Raw genomic sequence first — 20,131 nt, 5'->3', positions numbered from 1 at the left:
TTTCTTATTCTATAATTTTTAATTTAATCTTTTTAAAGAAATGGGATTTTGATGGAATAAAGCCCCCCTCCCCCCTCAAGACAGCCTCCCGCAAAGCAGCCCTATTTATCCCAGCATGTATCTGTATGGGAGTTGGAACTGCGTTTGCATATGAAACGGTTTGAATTTTATTAGGCTCATTAGTCCCCCTTCACTGCAAAGTCCCAAGGTCGGCCACAAGCAATAAAATATGCACCTGTAAAGCAAATAAAACAGTTCTATCCATAAATACGTAGTTAGAAAAACCTTTCCCAATATAAAACAACGGAATGTGGAATTGTTGTACTTTATAATTGAGTAACTGTAGATTTCGAAGGAACCACAAGGGCCGTCTATCCCCCTGCAATGCTGGAACAACTAAAGCATCCCTGATGGATTACCATCCAACCTCTGCTTCAAAACCTCCAAGGAAGGAAGAAGTTCCCCATCTTCTGACGGAGACCGCGCCACTGTCAAATGGCTCTTACCATCAGAAAGTTCTTCCTGATGTTTAGGCCAGAATCATAGCTGTCAACGTTTCCATTTTTAAAAAGGGAAATTCCCTTATTCCGAATAGGATTCCTCGCAAGAAAAACGAAAAGTTGACAGCTATGGCCAGAATATCCTTCCTTGCAACTTGAAGCCATGGGTTCAAGTCCTGCCCTCCGGAGCAGGGGAAAACAAGCATGCTCCCTCTTCCATGCCCTTAAGATATTTGAAGATGGCTATCATCTCTCTTCTCATCCTCTTCTTTTCCAGGCTCAACCTACCCAGCTCCTTCAACTGTTCCTCATCAGGCTTGGTTTCCAGACCCTTGACCATCTTGGTCGCCCTCCTCTGCACACCTTCCAGCTTGTCAACACCCTTCTTAAAATGTGGCACCCAGAACGGGGACACAATATTATTCCAGGTATGTCCTTGTGGTGGGGGGACGGGACATTTTACTGCAGTAAATAAGTTTATGGACTCTTTCTTCAACCCGTCTCACGAGTAATTAATTGTACAAGTGAGGATAGCAGATTTTTGCCCTGCTTCAGGACGGCTCCCGTTGGCGAGCTTGGCTTTCGCGCGCTTTTTCCTCCCCTCACGAGGCGGAGCAAAGAGAGGCGGACTGAGGCGGAGGCGGAAAGGCTCCTTCCCCTCCCTCAGGCCCGCTATCATGGCCGGGTCGCTGGGCGCCCGCCTCGCCCGGAGCCGCTTCTTCGGCGGCTTCGTGTGCGGGGCGGCGCTGGGAGCCGCGGCCTCTGCGCTGACTGCCCGCAAACTCCTCGGGGAGCCCCGTCTCCCACCCGCGGCCCTGCAGAGCTCCGCGGCCGCCGCCTCCGCCTCGGCAAAACAGCAACCGCCGCCGCCAACGCCGCCTCAGGAGGGTAAGCGAGCGAGTGCGCAGGCGCAACTGCCGACCCGGCTCGCTGGCGGGAGCGCTGCTCTCCGGTCACGGCGGCCGGAGCGATGGCTGAGGGCGCCCGTTGGCGACGCGCGGCTGAGGGGGAAAGTGGGCCTGCTATACAGAAGGCAGCCGTCAGTCAGCGGCGGGTCTGCGCCCGTAGAGCTTTCCACTAAAGAGCATCATATAAAAAAAGGAGACCGGAGAGGAATATTGCTGATATAATGCTTACATCTTTTTCTTTTTGGTAATAAAAGGATTAGCAACAGCTAATTTCGACAGTTTCGGGAGAATTTGAAGAGTTTTCTGTTTTCCCTCCGGGCACCGGTTTGGGTAGCATTTGGGCGCCATGTTTAAAAAAACCCCAAAACTTCTCGTGTTGTTTTTGACGTTTTTGCTGTTGATTTTTCTCCAGCTTTTTCCGTGTTGTTTTCCTGGTGCTTACCTTTTACCTTATTGTTGATCTGGCGCAGTTTCAAATTAAATAGGAATATGGGAAGGTGCCTTGCACTGAATCGGGACCGTTGCGCCATCCAGTTCAGTATTGCCTACACGGACTGGCAGAGGCTCCCCAGGGTTTCAGGCAGATGCCATTGGGGAATATCCTGGGGACAGCTTGTCTTCTACCAGGGTTTCCAAAACTTGGGTCTCCAGCTGCTTTTTGGACTACAGTTCCCATTATCCCTGACCACTGGTTCTGCCAGCTAGGGATGATGGGAGTTGTGGTCCAAAAACAGCTGGAGACCTAAGTTTTGGAAACCCTGTGTGACTGAGCTGATTATCACTCTTCCCCGAGATCAGACCAAAGGCTCATTTAGCCCAGCATACTGTTTTCTACAGTGGCCAGCAGTTGAAAATGAAATGTTCACATTTCCTCAAATGCTTACATTTCTCTTCAACACTTAAATATCTTTTTTTAAAGAAAAAAAAAACAGTTTATCTAGATTAAACTTTTAAATGGGACTCCTGGTGGTCTCCCATTCTTATCTATCCATCTTTATTTAAAAATTTCCCTCTCTAGCCACTAAAACCCTGTTAGCGATTTCTAAAGAAAAAAAGTATTGCACAAATTTACAGTGAATTTGCCTTTCATTAATATGGCATTGTAGGCCCTTAGGTGTCATGCTAGTTACATTTTACAGCATGGTATGAAAAAATTGTGCACAAGAGAACAAAGTATTTGTTTCTTTTATCTATTGCTTTCTGTTTATAACAATTTATGTTGAAATAAGTTGTTTTTAAACATTTGTTCGCTTTTGTTTCTGCAGAAGTAGTACGTTTTTTAATGCAAACAATTGGGGTTTTTTTTACCATGGCACAAAAATCGAACCAAACAACCTGTGGTTTGTTCCTGAATTGTTAAATATAAACTGAATTAAAAATAACATCTGCCACTTTTCTCCCTGTATACATTGAAAATCAATCAGCACTGTATTGAGAAAGTGGTTTTGTCTGGCTGTATCACACCAGCAGTAAATTGCTAGCAATGACATATTTTTCATTTTATGGTGGCTTTAAGTGTATTTGTATAACTGTTATCAAAAAATCAATCTGAAGTGGTGGGCGAAAGGTTACAAGTACACAATAAGCCCACATCACTTCTCAACCCAACAACATTTTAAAATGTTTTGTGTTTTGAAAGGATAGAAAGTTTTTAATTTTGTGATAAGTGAAGTAGGCTCTCATCAACCTTCCTTTCAAATTCTCTGTTGTTGGGTGATGCCTGGGTTGGTCCTATCTCTTTTTGTGGCAGGACTCCTCTGCTGTTAGAACGTCAGACCAAACGTCAATCCAGCCCATAATTCTGCTTCCATCAGTAGCCACCACATGCCTCTGGATAAGCCGGCGTGGTGTAGTGGTTAGAGTATCAGCCTTGAACTAGGGAGGCCCAGGTTCAATTTCCAGTTCAATTATTATTTACTATTATTTATTTTATTTTGAAACATGTATAAACCATTTAACATTTCGAAAACCACAAAATATTGTACAAAAGTTCAGAATAAAAGTACATACTGTAATAAAATAACACAAACCAACACAGTATACTATAAATCGTTGACTGCAGACTAATCTGGGAAGGCCTGGGTAAAAATCAAAGCTTTTAGCATGTGTAGAAACCACATGGTGCAATACTTAGTGCATGCCTTATTTCCAGGGCAAAGGTGTTCCAGATAGTAGAACCCACTACATTAAAGGCTCTGCATTGGGTAACATTGGGTAATCAAGATGGATCACTAGTACTTACCACACTGTTAGGAGGGCCTTCTTGGGAAAGGTTCTTGAACGGGTAATTGCAGACCAGATCCTGGTGCTCTTGGAAGAAACTGATTTTTAAATCCATTTCAACTGGTGTTTAGGCTTTTGTTATTATGGTATGTATTTTTGTGTTTTTATATTATAAACTGCCCTGTGATCTTCAGATGGAAATATAATAAATAATATTAATGATAATTAGATTATCACAGTCACCAGGCAAGAAGCTCACTTCTTCATGGGCTAGTGATTTCACTTTTCTCTCAGCATAACCTACCTTCACAGGGTTGTTGTGATTAAAACTGGTGAATTTTTAATCATTAGTTCCACAGAATCAGTTGACTGTACTGAATGCATAGTTCCTGGTGAATACAATCCATGAGTGAGCTATGAGGGACAACTAACAGAGACTTCCTTAATGGTCTTAGTGATCAGGCAATTGAGAAGCCAGGCAACCCTGAAGGTACTCTGGATCCCTGTTGTTAATGGCCTTTAAAAAATTGATACAAGAAACTTGAACTTGGCCCAGTAACATAAGGGTAGCTAGTGCAAGCTTATAATCATTGGTGTAACTTGCTGGCAGCAGTCTGGCTCCATCAGCAGTCAAGCTGCAGCATTTTGTACCAACGAGCATCCCAACCTGGCCCCTACATAGAGCGCATTGCAATAATACTGTCACCATCCATGTATGTGGTGCTTTGCATGGAAAGAAAGCTTAGCCTCATACACTTGAAACTACCAGAAATGAAAATGGTTTTGTAAGTCTTGGGTAAATTCTCAGTTGTTAATGGGGTTCTTAGGCATTTGACGCCTTTCTGGCTACTCTTCAGTGGGAGAAAACAAACCCCACATGTTCTGGCCTTAAAACTCTTTATTTCTCTCTTAGAACCCATAACAGAGACTGTGTTGGAAAAGTATGGATTTCCTGCAGCTGGAACACAGATCAGACATTACACCAATCATGCATTATCTTATGATCAGGCAAAACGAGTGCCTAGATGGGTGATTGAACATATTTCCAAACATAAGACTTTGGGTAAGTGAACTCTTGTGTGTATTTGTTCATTGCTTGTAATTAATTTATTACTTGTGGGTTAGAAGCAATTCACTGGCTGTGCACGAGTAATAGGACCTTTGTTTGAGAGTAAGCCTCACTGAGCATAGAGGAGCTTCTGAGTAAAAAATGCATAGGATTCTTCTGTCAGGTGGGTAAATTATGTTTTCCACATAGACTAGCTTTCAATAGTCTTGTAAAGAGCACAAGATTTCATAGATGTGGTTGGCAGAAGTGGCTGGGCAGGAGGTACAAAAGAGGGATGCTTTGCCTCTATGGATCAGGACATGAGAAAACTGAACCTCACTGCCTGCTAGAAGCCAAGCTCATCCAAAATTTATAGATCCTGAAGAAAGCATATGTGAGCATGAAGGTGCTTCTTGCTAGCCCAGAAATATTATTTTCATCTATGGGTGAGACTTCAAATTGATACAGTAGGTGCAAGATAGATAGTGGATGTCTGTGGAATTTAAGAGCATATCGTATGGATGTCTACTAGTTTTGGTGCAAGCTTGTAGGCATTTTATCCAATGTAAGTAACCCCTTCTTTTTGTTTATCATTGATATGGACTTGTTCAGTCAATGAAGGCTTTCATTTCCATGTGATTCCTGCCCTTTCTACATACTCTTCCCTTTGTGACCCTTAAACATGTGGATCTCTGCAGGCAATGTAGAGTGATTGGCAAAGTGCACATGATGTGTGTAGGAGTAGAGAACTCATCTGAGGCTTACCAGATTTCTCGGTGAGAAACATCAGTAATAGAGGACAATCTTCCCTGAAAGACAGCTCACCTACTGGTTTTTCCTTGCAATGCAGAGTTTCATGGGAGTCTTGAATGCACACTGCCAGCTCACACAGGATAATAATGGAGATCAATAAGCCTTGTCAGTGCTCCATGTGAACGGACTGTATTCTAGGATATTGTTTAGGATTGCTGTTTATTTTGCAGTTTTGTCAGTTGCATTTAGTATAGTTTTTGTCTTTTTTAAAAAAGAAAAGGTTTGCTGAACAACTTGTTTTTGTTCCTCAGGCAATGCGGACAGAAAACATTGCAAATTTAGACCAGATCCTAGCATCCCTCCAATATTCACTGCCTTGAATGAAGACTACATCGGGAGTGGCTGGTCACGAGGCCATATGGCACCAGCAGGGGATAACAAATATTCACCAGTAGGACTGCTACTTAATTCTTGGCTTGTTGTTTCTTTGCGTGGGGGGGGGGGGGAGAACATTAAAACCAATTTGTACATCATGTTTTCAGCAGAACTAGGCAGTAGTTTAAACATGGGACTGGAACAGAATCCATGGTTCCTAAAATCAATGACAGAGCTGTGAAAGTGCTTTGAGAGAACTGGAAAACATTGCTAACCCAGCCTTCTCCAGTTTGGCGCCCAACTGACATTTTAGATTACAACTCACATTAGCCCCAGCTAATATGGCTATTGATTAGAGATGGTGAGAGGTACTCCAGAACATCTGGAGACCAACAATTTGGGGAAGACTGTGCTAGCCGTAGTGACCAGGGGGAAGTGGGTAATTTAAACAGCAGATTGAATTTGAAGGCACCGGTTTTGAAATGTAATATATCATGTAACAGAATGATGTTGGGGCACTGTTGTTCTGTGTGTAAATGTATTAGAATGTTCTTAGTGGTTCTTGCTGAAAGAGATAAACATTGACAAATGACTGCTTTATTCTGTTTCATTCTGAGCCTTTAAGTAGGTCTAGGTATCTATCCAAAATTTAGTTTACAATTCTTTTTTCTTACAGAAGGCTATGGCAGAAACATTTTATCTATCCAACATTGTACCCCAGAACTATCAGAATAATGCTGGATTCTGGAATAGGTAAATTGCTACTAGATTAACTAAATTCAAGGTAAAATTTTGTTTAGTGATATTTTAAACATTTTAATAATGTGTCAGCCTAACCTGGAGAGAGGGAGGCAAGGGAAGAAGCACCAAAAATAAAGAAATAAACTAGAAATGTAGCTTTCTCTGGGGAGGAACACACATATTAGCATTCTGGTGATCTAGCCAGAAAGCTCCTATAGTCTGTTTATGCAAAGAGAGAAGTGCTGCCCAGGGCAAGTGGCAGGCATATTAAGCCTTAGTCCAGGGTTCATATATTTATTTATTGAGATTTATAATATTTCTCTTCCTGAAGGCATACAGTGCACGGCATTTTAAAGCCTACAAATCCAATGGAATGGAATGGAATTCAATTAATTAGACACACACTAGCACAGAAATAGAATTAGCTCGCTTCAAGCAGGGAAAACAGTATGATAATGGTTTCTGTTAATTTGGTAGCTACTAATGTGGGTGAGTCCAGGAATGGGTCTCTGCCTACTACGCATTGTAAACAGATACACTCTGACCTCTACTCGCTGAGCATGTTGGAAACAAAGCACCGTTTCTACCAATCAGCTTGAATATAAAAGGTGCAAATAAAGTATTGGCTTTTTAAAGTATTGACTCTGCATGCTGCAAACAAAGCATTTCCACTAATAGCTTCCCCAAGGTACAGACCAAACAATAACACAAGCATGTGCAAAGATACATATGAATGTAAGCAAACAAGGCAGAGACCTGATTTGTGATCTGGTTGCCGAGCTAAAGCGCCATATAGGAATAAACTGAAGAATAAAGCTCACATTTGCTCATCATGCTTACTTAATATATTTAGCTTGGGAAATGTTATCCCATCCCTAAAATGCCCCACTGCCCTTCTCTGTTCTAGGTATGTTTGGAATTCCCCAGCCCCAGGCTAGTCAAACAAAATATGTTTAAACTATTTTGGCTTAATTTCAGGCTAGAAATGTATTGCCGGGAACTGACTGACAGATTTGAAGATGTCTGGATTGTTTCTGGACCTTTGACATTACCTCAGATGGATGATGATGGGAAAAAAAGGGTTGTGTATCAGGTAAGCTATTGAACCTAGCCATATAATTGGAACAAAGTCCTCTTTGATTTTGTTGGGGGTTTTCTGCCATGCAGGTTTTCTTAGGAGTTGAACTGGATGCAGCCTTGGAACTGCATGTGTGAGAAAGGCAATAACAACCAGTGGTAAGGTTGCACGATTTGAGGCCTTATACTGTTGAGTAGTCCTTTTGAATTTGCTTTGTGGTCTCAGCTGATGAATATAAATATGGGATCACATGCATAGAATAGGTCCAGAGGCCCAAGTAGCAAAATTTAAGTCACGTATTGTGAGGAAGGAGTAGTGACAATTTGTGGGCAGCAAACAGAACTGAGTAAGAACAGTAAGAGGCAATGAAGTGCATGCCATCTCTGCAGGCAGTAGATACTAGGAATCAAGTGGTGGATTTTTAACAGAGCTGTGCTTACTGTGTGTGAAACAAATCAAAATTATGCATCCAGAAAAGTGAAGTTCTGTGGCTTGCTTAATATGATGCAAATATTGTTGTGAATTCTAGAAATACGAGCTTAAAACACGCTTTACATTTAAAAAATAATAATGCATAAATTAATTATTTTAGCTCTGGTTTATAGCCATATCCTCTTCAAGCTCACTTAAATTGTTTTCAGCCAGTGGCTGTGCACTGTTTAAAGTTAACTATTAAATTAATGGCTTTATACTATTGTTTTTGTGTTTTTGTTTTGCCCTTATGGACATGTGATTATTTTTAGATCTCTTAAGCAAAAAGAGGAACTCCCAAAGTATTGCTTATGGCAATGCTCCTTTCTTGGGTTATGTTACCACTTACTTCTCATTACCAAAGAAATTAATCTGAAGCTGCTGCTATCTGTTGGCTGAATTTGGTGTGTCTCAAGGTCTGTGCCATCGTTTTGTCTGCCTTGGTGAAGCATTCGTTGCAAATACAAATTGATGACCACACTTGATATTTGGGAGACACATTTGCAGAATATAAATGTATGTCTGAAAACGTAAAAGAGAATGCCAACAGGAAGAATCTCTTCTGTGTCACTGGAGAGGCAGGAGCAGGTTTTCCATCTTCGTCCAGAGCAAATCAAAATGACAGCATCTTGCTTTATATACTGCTGTTCTCTGGAGAATGTCAGTTTAGTGACTTTTGTCTGCTAGCAGATCTTTGTTTCTAAATGTGTCTTTTTGCAATCATTTTTCCTCCTACATTTCACTCAGATTGAACCCATATTAAATGCAAAATTTATAATTTTGTCACCCAGAATTCCCAGACTCTGGATTCTCCCCCTTATATATGCTTTATATTTCATTGAAAGTCTCTTATTTGAGGGGATTTCATTGCTGAAGTATATGGACAGACTTGGATCTTTTATTTTTAACCTAACTATGTTTAATTTAAACAATGAGAACAACTAGTTAAATTACGAATAAATCGGAATATGTTTAGCAAAAATAAGAATTATTTTGCAAACAAGACTGTAAAAAGTATCACTCTCACAAATGAATAAATACAGTGCTGCTGTGAGAAACCATATTAGGCAGCACCTCTATACACCAGGTGTGAGGAACTTTTGGCCCTCCAAATATTACTGAACTACAACTCCCAGCAAGCACAGCTATCATGATGATGGGAGTCATAGTTCAACAACATCTGGAGGGCCAAAGGTTCCCCTCACCAGCTATGCACAGTTTCTTAAGAACAAAGTCCTACAGGACTCAGGCTTGCTTCTGCCATGAAACACATCCACCAGAAAGCAAGATGTTCAGAGGGATTATTTCTCACGTTGACTTTTGGCATATTAAAAACATTATAAGGTGATTTTTATCAGGTTTACTTTGTGAATCTGTTGCTTGGATGCAGCCCACTGTTTATCAGAGGCTCTTAATGTATCAGCTCCAACTGCCTGAGGAAGCATTTGCCACCAAAAAATGGCTTACTGGCTTGGATTTGTTTTAAATAAGCGTGGATCAGATCCCTAGCTTTTCCCCCTGAGTTGGAGAATGCCCTGGATTGCCTCCCCCAACAGTTTTAAAGTGGATGAAACAAGCCAAATAAAGAAGGGAATTTATACAAGCCCTCTAGGCAGGTCATTCTCTTACAGAACTGCCCTTACCCTTTAGGAGGGGATTTTCCAACTACAAAGCCTTAAATCTAAATGGCTTGTGAATTAGCTGATTAAGCATACACATTAATTAATGTCTGCCTTGTTATTCAATTATAGCTATTCAGTTATGTTTGCCTTTCACTGTTAATGATGTTGAATTATTCTGTTCACTTTATTTTAAAAATGTGAATAGCATGTGGATAATGGGTCTTGCCAAACCTCCTGTATGAAACCTCAGGATTTTTCATTCTGAGGAAGGTCAGGTCATCTACATTTTGAACCATTATACTTCTCTGATGGATTTCTCGGGATGCTGGGGAATCATACTTTACTAATTACTGATCTGAAAAAGATTTGAGTACAACACTGGGGATAAACCCTTCCCCCTACCAGCCTTGGTTGTGGGCTTTTATCAAATATTTTTAATTGAGTTTTAATGACAAGGTTTTTTTAAAAATAAAAAAGAACTTTTTTCTGTCTGTCTCTACCATAAACAGTTGTTTTTAAAGAACTTTGACCAGCTGTTTTCACTGAGGGTTTTTCGGAAGAACTTAATATATATTTTTTCTAAGAAAGAGTTTAGAAGATAGATACTTGTTAGAAAAAAGGAGATTCCAACTAAACAAGAACTTTCTGATAGTAAGAGCTGTTCGACAGTGGAACAGACTCCCTCGGGAGGTGGCACACTCTCCTTCCATGGAGGTTTTTAAGCAGAGGTTGAATGGCCATCTGTCATGGGTGCTTTAGCTGAGATTCCTGCATTGTAGAGGGTAGGACTAGATGACCCTCGTAGACTCTTCAGACTCTACAATTCTAATATTTCTCAAGAATTACAGGCATTTTCTCTGCAAATATTCTGTACATTTGGGGGGATGACTTTACAAAAAGCAACCCTGTATTACTAGTAGCTTTTATAGCATTGTGAGAAAATAAATAAGTGTATCACTAACAGTACCAACTCATAATTTTGCTAAGAAATTTTGTATGCTTAAAAAAATAAATTATATGCTGATGGGGAACAAGAGAGTGTGATAGACACAGTAGGCAGATTTTCTATTTAATACACAAGATTGGAATGATAAACATCCTTCCAAAAGAATAACAATGTCTGAAGGAGGGATGCAGAATTAATATGAATGCTAATAATATCTCCTAAGAATATGTTATCATTTTCTCATTAATTTCAAGGACAATTACCTTAAACAATGAAGGCAGGACACAATAATACATTTGTTGCTGCCTGGTGGTACTGTCTACACCTTTTAGGGGGACACAAAAGGATTCAATCATATCCAGGTCAAGAGAGATGTCCTATATTTTATTGCCTTTCATGGTTTTCCTATTTCAGTACATATGACCAAAGCGGGAGTAAATACTGAAGTAACATCAAGCAGAAGCCCCTTCGGAGTCTAGGTTTCACTTCATGTTAACTTGGAGCTCCCTGAAGTCGTTTCCTGATACAGCCTTCTGAGATTGAAAAGCTGGGTAAAAAGGACAAAAGCAGTAAAAAGCACCCAATAACAACAGTAATCCAGAGAGTAATGGAGTAGTGGACACTTCATATTGTTTTAAGACAATTGTAACCAGAAAAATAAATCTAATGAAGAAGCGAATTCTGCACAGCGCCAATGTTAGTTCCCTTCTGTAAAGGATGTTTATAATAAAGCTCAAGTGAACGGGCCAGGCCTGAGGTGATATCTGTTAGAATAATGTTATCTTCAGGAAGATATTTAATGGTCAGTGTCATCGCTCAAGTAACAGCTTGGGAAAACCAAACACTTCATTGGAGACGCTGTACTCAAGGAAGCCACAGGCTTATTCTGAAACAAGAAGGATAGTGTGTCTAGAAATCACTGCACAGTTATATTGCAGTTAAATGATTTTTTGGGACCCCACCTTCTCGTTATTCTGGTGTTAGATAGCTGATTAAGCAAGAAACAAGAAGGATAGTGTGTCTAGTAATCACCGCACAATTATATTGCAGTTAAATGAATTTTTGGACCCCACCTTCTCGTTATGCTGGTCCTAGATAGCTGATTAAAAAATGAGTATCAATAATGTTGTCTGTGGCTCACTTTGAAAGTTAAGATAATTCCTCTGATTCATGTGTTTCTAAAAGGCTACAATTCTAAGGTCATCCAATGAACTTGACTAAAATTTGATTCAGGGCAGACCAGTGTAGCTGTATGTCCACATCTGTGGTGGTCATCACTACCACAGAATGTTTTGATGGCCTGTAGCACCAGCAGCTTTAAAAATGGATTAGATCACTCATAGGGGTAGTAGGCTTACAGGGGATTGCTATCTCCATCCTGCGTGTGAGCTCCCCTGAAGCACCTGGCTGGCCGCCATTAGAGGCAGAGGACTTGGCTAGATGGCTCTTTAGCCTGATTTGGTATGGCAGTTCTTGTGGCGCAGCCTTGCCTGGAGCGGAACAACATAGTTTGTGGATGAGGTGGAATAAGGTTATTTTTCTGAGCCTACAGAGTTCCACCAAGATTTCAAGGATTCTGAAGTACATTCGGGAAGGAAAGGGTCACTGGGGCACGCAGAGTTTCTGTGGATGTTGTTTTAATGCATCTGACAACATTGCCTCTGATGCAAGGCGAAGTGTGCAGCGGTGGATAATGTGTGCTGGCAGCTAAGTCTTGATGAAATTTGATTTCTATTGACCGTACCCTGCAGAAATCTCAGGTAATTGCCATCTCTGAGGCAAAGGTCCAGTGATATCCACTAATTTTGTTTACAGTGGCGGCATTGCATTGCCCACTCACTAGAGGGCACTGACTCACAAAGATCTTGATATATTTCTTCTTACACTCTGCCTGTTTATGTTGCCAACAGAGGAAATATCTTTCTTTAAAGGTGTATTTCTCTAATAGTTTCTTCAGGTCACTTTCTCTGCTACAGCTGGAGAAGGGTTATATGATAGCTGTTTATATATGTTGCTAAAAGAACGCTTGACCTGGGGAACAGTTGGCAGGCAAAGTTCTACTGTTATGCTTCACATTACCAACTTAAGGGAAAGGCTGGGTGAAAATGCATTTTTCTTCTAAGTTTTAAGTGGTGGGTTTTTCAGTGACTTTCTGGAAGCATAAAACACTACTTGCCTCTATGACCCATTTGGATTTGTGTATTGGAAAACTTGATACTTTTAGAGAGTTCTATGTATTCTCTGTCCCATAAAAATGAGGCCAGTTTTGTGCCATACAAAACCCATATTTTATATATGGAAGATGTGATGTTAGCTCACATACTCCCAGAGATACCACTTACAATTTAAAAAGTGAAGAATAAATAGGGCTACAGTGTAATTGGTAAGTTAGTCAGTGAAAGTTGTAATTGATTAATCAAAGGTCAGTTATAATTCATAGGACAGCAAATTTAGACTAGTTTTGCTTTTTAAATACTAATTTTGTTTGGAAAATTGCAATAAGATGTTAAAGGTGGTGTTTCTTTCTGACAATTAGAAGTAGTTTTTATTTATCAAATATTAAAATAATGTCAAGGTTGCAGGTTTGATCCCCATATGGGACAGCTGCTCTATGATGCTATGATCTATGAAAAGTTATTTTACTTTTGGTATTTCAGAAAAAGCACTTACATTGACATTTGGGTAATATGCTGATTTATCTACATGTAATCAATAAATAGTTTCAAAGGCAGATGATTATTCAATTGATTTTCAATCATAGTCAGTGCCTAAATTCCATTGAAATAAATGGGTCTTAACAGTGCAATCCAGCACAGTTACATTGCTTTGATCTCCTTGAGAACACAGGAAGCTGCCTTATACTGAGTCATACCATTGGTCCATCTAGCTGTTTTTGTTTGTTTGTTTTGTCTATGCTGTCTAGTGGTAGGGTTGCAGAGGTTAAGTCTTCCCTTGCCCTACCTGGAGATGCCAGGAATTGAATCTGAGACCTTTTGGCCCTTATAGCTCAACATAATCATGACTAAACATAGGATTGCACTATAATTACTTAACTGCACACCAACTTTTATTTGGATTACGCCTTGAATGTTAAAACCCTATCATATTGCCAGCATTTATTCCCACCACCAAATGCTAAGTTCAAATAAATGCTTTTGTGACACCTACATGAAGTTCAGATTTGGGTTTGGGTCAGGTCATCTACTGATGCCAGTTTCAGGATTGTGCAGTAGCCATTGTGAACACAGTTTGTTTGGGGTAATTTATTTTGCTCCCAGGCAGGGTAGAATAGAAGGGACAATGGTTCCTGACATTCAGCCCTATGAATAATGTGGTATGTGTCTAGTAAAGTTAGAAATTTTGACCAATATTCCAGCTGAAACACATCATCAAACGATTCAAAGTCATGAGACCCAGATTTCTGCAGCAGTACGAAATCAAGAGAAGCTATTACACTGGAACATTGTTCCAGGTATACTTTCAGTAATTGACACTGGTAGTGATATGCAGACACATTGTGTTTTTTCATGTGTTGTAATAATTCGCTTTTCACACTTACCTGTCATACCAATTGGCATTCTCCCTCTCTTTGTTGACCTGTTGTAGCTGCTTTCTTTGGGTGGGCCGCAAAATGGGAAGAGTTTCCTCAAAGCAAATACTAAGGTTGGAACAAAGCCCTGACATGCTAATAGCAGGTGATGGGGCTAGCACCCCTCACTGTGAGTGCCCCAGAAATACAGTTTCCTCAGCCACAGGATATCATAAAATATGATTTAGCAGTGGCTGGTGAATTTGGGGCATTTATGTGGGTTAAGCATAGACAAAAACAAGAAAGCAGCTCATTTTTTCCAGCTTTGAATAAATCACTCACAATGCCCTGTTGCAATAAATCTTGTTGATGGTCCCAAAAGGTTTTAACTACAACAGATGATCATAACTGAACAATTGTGGCTTACTGTACACATTTGGGGTGGCTGGTCCCTCCTGTCTTCAGGAGAGAGCATTTCTGGTCAGCCCAGGACAAAGCTTCACTGATGGAACAGACATGCCATCCTGGAATCAACTAGCAAGGAGACTTTGTTGAAAGCCTAGGTGTCACCTTATCTTAAATCAACTCTGGTAGAGGTACTTGTGTTAGATAGATCTGACATAAAGGCATGCCTCTGCTAGCTGTTCCTTTTTATACCAGTCTCAGCAAAATCAGAACAGTGTGTTGGCAAGCCACTCTCTATGGTCTCCCACAATACTGAAGTCTTCCAAACTAACCCAGTGGTGTCAACAAATCTATATATAGTAAGTTAGCAGAACAAAATTGATAGAGGTTCAGCAACATGTCCTGTAACTGTGTTTATATTGTGAATTAAACCACTTATTTCCCCCACCCCCTAAGCAATGCCTTGCTCTATTTCCTTATGAACTGTGTGGTTTTGGATCCTCTCTTTGTGCTAATGATAGCGCCATCTGGTTGTTACTGTGCCCATTTTGTGGAAGGTACTTAGTAGTCCATTTGCAAGACACTGAGGTGGAAGACCAATTATCTAGACCCATTCTAGATCCATTCTAGTTTCAGGAGGGAATGGTCCTTGGTTGCCCTAATGAATGACCCAGAAGAGGGACAGGGTCTGTGTGACCTTGTTGCTCTTGCTTGATGTCTCAGCGGTTTGTGATACCATTAACCATGGTATCGTTCTAGACCACCTCAGTTACGCTGTGAGATGTGAGTCATGCTTTGAGGTTATTTAAAAAAAGTGAAAGGTTGTATAAAAATGATTTAAAATAAATAATCTATATACAAGACCAGATTCCATATTTTTTAAAGTTTTATTATTTTTAAAGACTGTTTTTATGTTTGTTTGTTTTTGCGTTTTGTGACCTGCCATTTTATGATGAAAGGCTGGATACAAATCGTACAAATGAAACAGTAAATTAGATAGCAAATTTCACTATGTAATACTGTAGTTTGTTTTTATTTGTGCTAGCTTTTAAATCACAGCAAGTCTTTGACACTGTAAAAAGGCCACTGCTGTTCTCTGGCCAGACTGTGTCGCTGCTGCAGCAGAAGATGCAAATGGTGACTCTCTCATCATCCCTTGTATGTGAATAGATGATCACAAATCAAAGAAGACATGTGTGCATGAATAGTTTTCAGATGCTTTCTGTTCACTTACCATAAGGGCATATGCTCTCTGTCTGTCTCAGTCAAGCAGCGAGAGAAATGTGTGTCGGATCTAAATTATGGAAATTGATGTGCAAGCTCTTGAGTAGAGCACCTACATCTAAAAAGCCACTAGGTGGCACTCGGGCATAAAATATCCAGAGTCCCATGCTTGAACCGCTTCTCAGAATGAAGACATTACTTTCAAAACTACAAAGACATAGCTTATGAACATGCTTTTATTTTTTCAGCTTGCTTGAGCTGAGCAATCATGTGGAACAATGCACATTACCTGTCTCAAAAATGCACTATAATCATAAAAGTCTTTTGCAGTGCCGTTCACGTGGTGGGAGTTAGTCTCTTGTTCTTGTTGTTGCTCTGTCAGTTGATTGCTATTTTCACTACTTCTGTGCAAGATACTGCTACCTCCCATTACAAATAAGAAAGCACTACCATAGCTGATCGCATAAAAGTACACAGTCTTTAACCACTTTGTTGTGCTCCAGAGGCTCTGCTGGATCCTTGTGGATGTCGGAGCTCTGTGCATGAAGGCAGAGGCGGTCCATTCCATTTCACCACTGGAGGCAAAACAGGAAGGTGGTGTGCTATGCTGCCCCCCGCCCCAAGCCTCACTTCCTGGGGTCACACAGCAACGGCTTCCGGAGAGATCTTGTGAGATCTCAAGCAGTAGTTGCACAACTCCACCTGTCGTGGATGGAGCACCTGCGGGGGCACTTCTGCGCAGGATATCACCACCCAAGGCAGGCTGCTTCACTCCGCCTCATGGGCGAGCGGGTCCTACATGCAGAGACCACCCACTTCTCTCTCATGAGCCATGGAAGTCCAGGATTCCATGCTGTTCACAAAACGGGTTCTGTAACTTTGAAAAGAACAAGAAAGCTACTATATCTACATAGCTGAGTGCTGAGTGTGTGTGTCACTCAAGACTTGCTACATGGAATGGAATGAAAGAGAAGGAAGATCAGTTTGAGAATTCCAGAATTTTTAACAAGCGTATCCTTCCAGCTGAGCAGGGGATGATCCTCCATTGCCAATGATCTTCTCCCCTCCCAGCATATATCACCCTTTACATTTATTTATTTTTTAAAAATACATTTATTTATTTATGTCCCGACCTTCCTTCCAAAAGAGCCCAAGGCAGCAAACACATCAGTACTGGAACAGTACTGGAATATTAAAAATATCCTGAAAACTGTAATAAAACCATTATCTCAACCAGAGATCTCAAGGTTGCCAGGAGTAGTTCCTTTCAGCCATCAAATGCCTGGCTAAACAGGAATGTTTTCAAATTGCTGCTGAAAGTCAATACAGTAATGAGGGAGGCAGACACACCTCACTAAGTGGCCGTTCCACAAACAGGGAGCTACCACTGAAAAGACCTTGTCACAGTTCAGTGCCAACTGGGCAGCCCTCAGTGATGATACCACCAACATGATGATGATACCGCTGTTTGTAGCATCTGAGATGGTTGATATTGCACAAATATATACTTCATACTTTCAACATGGAGCCCCTAGTCACATGGAAGCAGTTTTTTTCCCCCAGGCCTTGCTCTACCCTCAGATACGTGCATACATGTGCTTTTATGTGCCTATTTAAAGCATTTTTACTCCCAGAGTAGCTTTCAAATAGAAATGCAGTCCTGTCTTCACGCAGTGACTGTTGTGAAAAAAGTTCCATAAATTGGGTGAAAACCTGCTCTCATATATGTGACTATATTATATAGCATGTGAAGCAGAGTGTGTTGGTCCTAAGTCTGACATACTGATACTAAAACCATTTTGTTTTTAAGTAATCAGCTGTGACCTGGAAAACAACTTGTGTGTGTTATGAATGAAAGACATCCATCTTTGGTAAATATTTTCTTTTCCTGCAATCACAGCAAATTTAGCACCTCTTCATTTTGATCAGTTTAATGGCAAATCAGTTGTATAGGGTACAAGAGGAATTTTTTGCAATCAGTGTTCTGAAACAATCTGTGGGGAAAAGGCAAACATCATTGTTGATTTATACAGCATCTATTTAACCATCCTGATAAAATGTTTTCCCCAAGCTTGGCAGTACCACTATAACCCAGTTTTAAACTGGTTTCATTGTCATGGCTCCCTTAAAACCAGCTACAGTAGACTCGTCAGCTTTCCAGAAGATCAAAGAATCATTTATACTAATAGCAAACCTTCTCTGAGAGCTGATATCTATTTAACCAAAACTGCCACATCCATGCACAAGAGTGAGCTATCAGTAGACTCAGGGGAACCCCAAGGTTTGCAGAAGTCCAGAAACAGGGAGGGGAGACACACACCCCTTAAAAAAATAGCCCAAAGAAGACTGAACATGCTCAGTGATCTATGTGTATGTCATTATGCTTGTATTTTTGTATTTCTGGCTTTGCATTTTTTCTATTTTGGTATTATTTGCTTGTTTTATTTAGTGTTTGTATGATGCATAAGTATAAATAAAGTAAAAAAAAAAAAGCATGCTCAATGATCACAAAATGCTGACTGTTGTGTGGGGCGTATGTTAGGATATGGGAAACGGAGGGCAGGGGAGAAGGAAAGGGAATACAGTATCTTGGAAAAGGTGATGGCCCTGAACTGAAAACGCTACATTTTGTCACTTGTCCCTCTTGTTCTTTATAATTGAGACTCCTAATCTGTTCCCAGGATACCATAAAAGAAGGCAGGGTCACTGCTATTTAACCAGATTGTGTGCAGGGTAGACATGCTTTCACAGAGAATTTATGATGCTTTTTACTGTCTTTCTCCAAAATCTGTTCTTGTCTCCTTGTCAGACTTTTGAGAGATCTCACCAAGAACTCTGTAATAGATTCTTCTTCACCAGGAAATTTATATTTTTGGTCTTTTTAGTGCTTTTTTTGACTACATTGTGCCTAATTTCCATGTGTTACAATTGGAGACCATTTCAAATAAATTCTTATGTACTATTACTTCAGTGTCATTGTTATAATAATCTGTTATATTGATTGCCTCTTGTACTGTTCACAGATTCCATGGGCTTTGTCTTTGGTTTATAAACTATAGAAGGTAGTCATCACGTTTTCCTTTTACCATATTTCATTTATGTATTTCATGAATAGGAACATTGTCAATTATCAGCTTGAGTTTATTTTGGCAGCTCTACATGAGAGAACTGCAGCTGGTTTGATGTTGGGGTAGTGGAGTCTTCAGTATGGTGTTCCTTTTAATCTGTTTGGCAGCTGCACATTATGTAGAAAATTTTAGTTCTAGATATGGGAGGATTATGGCCTCCTTTCTGATGAGTTTGAGTGATATAATCTCTCTGCTCTGCTGATAGGTAATTGGAAAAGATGATGTGGCTGTACCCTCGCATCTTTACAAAGTGATTCTGGCCCGAAGAAGTGAAACATCCACAGATCCTTTGGTACTTGGGGCCTTCGTGGTACCCAATGACGCTATTGGCTTTGACCACCAGCTGCCAGAATTCCAAGTTAGTATTGAAGACCTGGAGAGAATGTCAGGCCTTGTTTTCTTCCCACAGGTGAATAAAACTAAAGACGTTAGAAATATCTGTGAGGTTGATACTTGCAAGCTGATGAGTTTGGAAGAGTTCACTCTGTACATCACCACTCGGAAGTTGCAGAGTGCAAGGACACTGGAAAGGTTGAGAAAGATCATGTCTGAATTACAGGAAAAGGGAATTGAGCCCGATGAATATCTCTTAAAGGTTTATAAAAAGAAGGAGGAGGAATTAGCAGTGCAAAAATCAATGGAAGCTAGAGAAGGGAGATCTGGTTAATATAAAGAACTGTTGTACAGACTCTGCTACTACTAAGAAGAAAACTTGGACAAGCTTCCCCATTGGTTGTGTGCCTATGCTGAAAGTGCAGCACTTTGCTGAGAAATTAAAACACCTCCTGTGGCACAGGTTGGCAATGAGACTTAAGGTCACTCGTTTGTGCCCTTTACTAAATCCATCATCAGTTGTAAGTTTTATTCTGAATCTCTTCTGGAATACAAGAAAAATAGAAAATGGTCATCTTGGGAATATAAGTAGACATCTCTTAGATATAACTTTCCTTTTCTAACAGGATGCTGTAGAAATGCTGTAGAAATAAATATATTATTTATGTAATTCTTTGCCAGCTGTATTTTTTTTAGCCTTTTCTTTGTTTTCATTCATCTAAATCTCTAGAAATGCCTCTTGAGAACAAATTCATTTGTAAGTGACTGTTTGTATAAACTGACAATTCAAGAACCGGGGGATGGGGGGCAGTTCTCAAGCAAGTTTTTAATAAATGTTTCCCCAAGA

General features: G+C 40.3%; 1 protein-coding gene and 1 long non-coding RNA gene across 3 annotated transcripts in view; one reads left to right on the top strand and one right to left on the bottom strand.

The window, feature by feature from the left end:
* The window catches only part of LOC128424085 (uncharacterized), a 10,535-nt gene extending 9,638 nt beyond the window's left edge, over nucleotides 1–897 (bottom strand). The window contains exon 1 of the long non-coding RNA XR_008332922.1: nucleotides 789–897. This is a non-coding gene — a long non-coding RNA (uncharacterized LOC128424085). The remainder of the gene's footprint in view (nucleotides 1–788) is intronic.
* EXOG (exo/endonuclease G) lies at nucleotides 826–20,131 on the top strand. Of its 2 annotated transcripts, none has more exons than XM_053409901.1 (6): nucleotides 826–928; nucleotides 4,545–4,694; nucleotides 5,744–5,883; nucleotides 6,484–6,560; nucleotides 7,527–7,641; nucleotides 19,157–20,131. In XM_053409901.1, exons 1-6 carry the CDS (start codon nucleotides 892–894, stop codon nucleotides 19,616–19,618), a joined length of 981 nt encoding a protein of 326 aa, XP_053265876.1. In that variant the 5' UTR covers nucleotides 826–891; the 3' UTR covers nucleotides 19,619–20,131. The 2 variants fall into 2 exon arrangements, with proteins under 2 accessions (XP_053265876.1, XP_053265875.1); XM_053409900.1 differs by lacking the exon at nucleotides 826–928 and adding an exon at nucleotides 1,109–1,388.

The sequence above is a fragment of the Podarcis raffonei genome, chromosome 12 (genome assembly GCF_027172205.1).
Source record: "Podarcis raffonei isolate rPodRaf1 chromosome 12, rPodRaf1.pri, whole genome shotgun sequence".
Classification (NCBI taxonomy): domain Eukaryota; kingdom Metazoa; phylum Chordata; class Lepidosauria; order Squamata; family Lacertidae; genus Podarcis; species Podarcis raffonei.
This window is presented reverse-complemented; position numbering and strand designations above follow the sequence as displayed.

Bases quoted from the DNA above. Each gene is read 5' to 3' on its own strand.
- EXOG (XM_053409900.1), top strand. From the start codon at position 1,178: ATGGCCGGGTCGCTGGGCGCCCGCCTCGCCCGGAGCCGCTTCTTCGGC. The intron at 1,389-4,544 runs GTAAGCGAGCGA...TTTCTCTCTTAG, and splicing joins GCCAACGCCGCCTCAGGAGG to AACCCATAACAGAGACTGTG. The intron at 4,695-5,743 runs GTAAGTGAACTC...TTTGTTCCTCAG, and splicing joins TTCCAAACATAAGACTTTGG to GCAATGCGGACAGAAAACAT.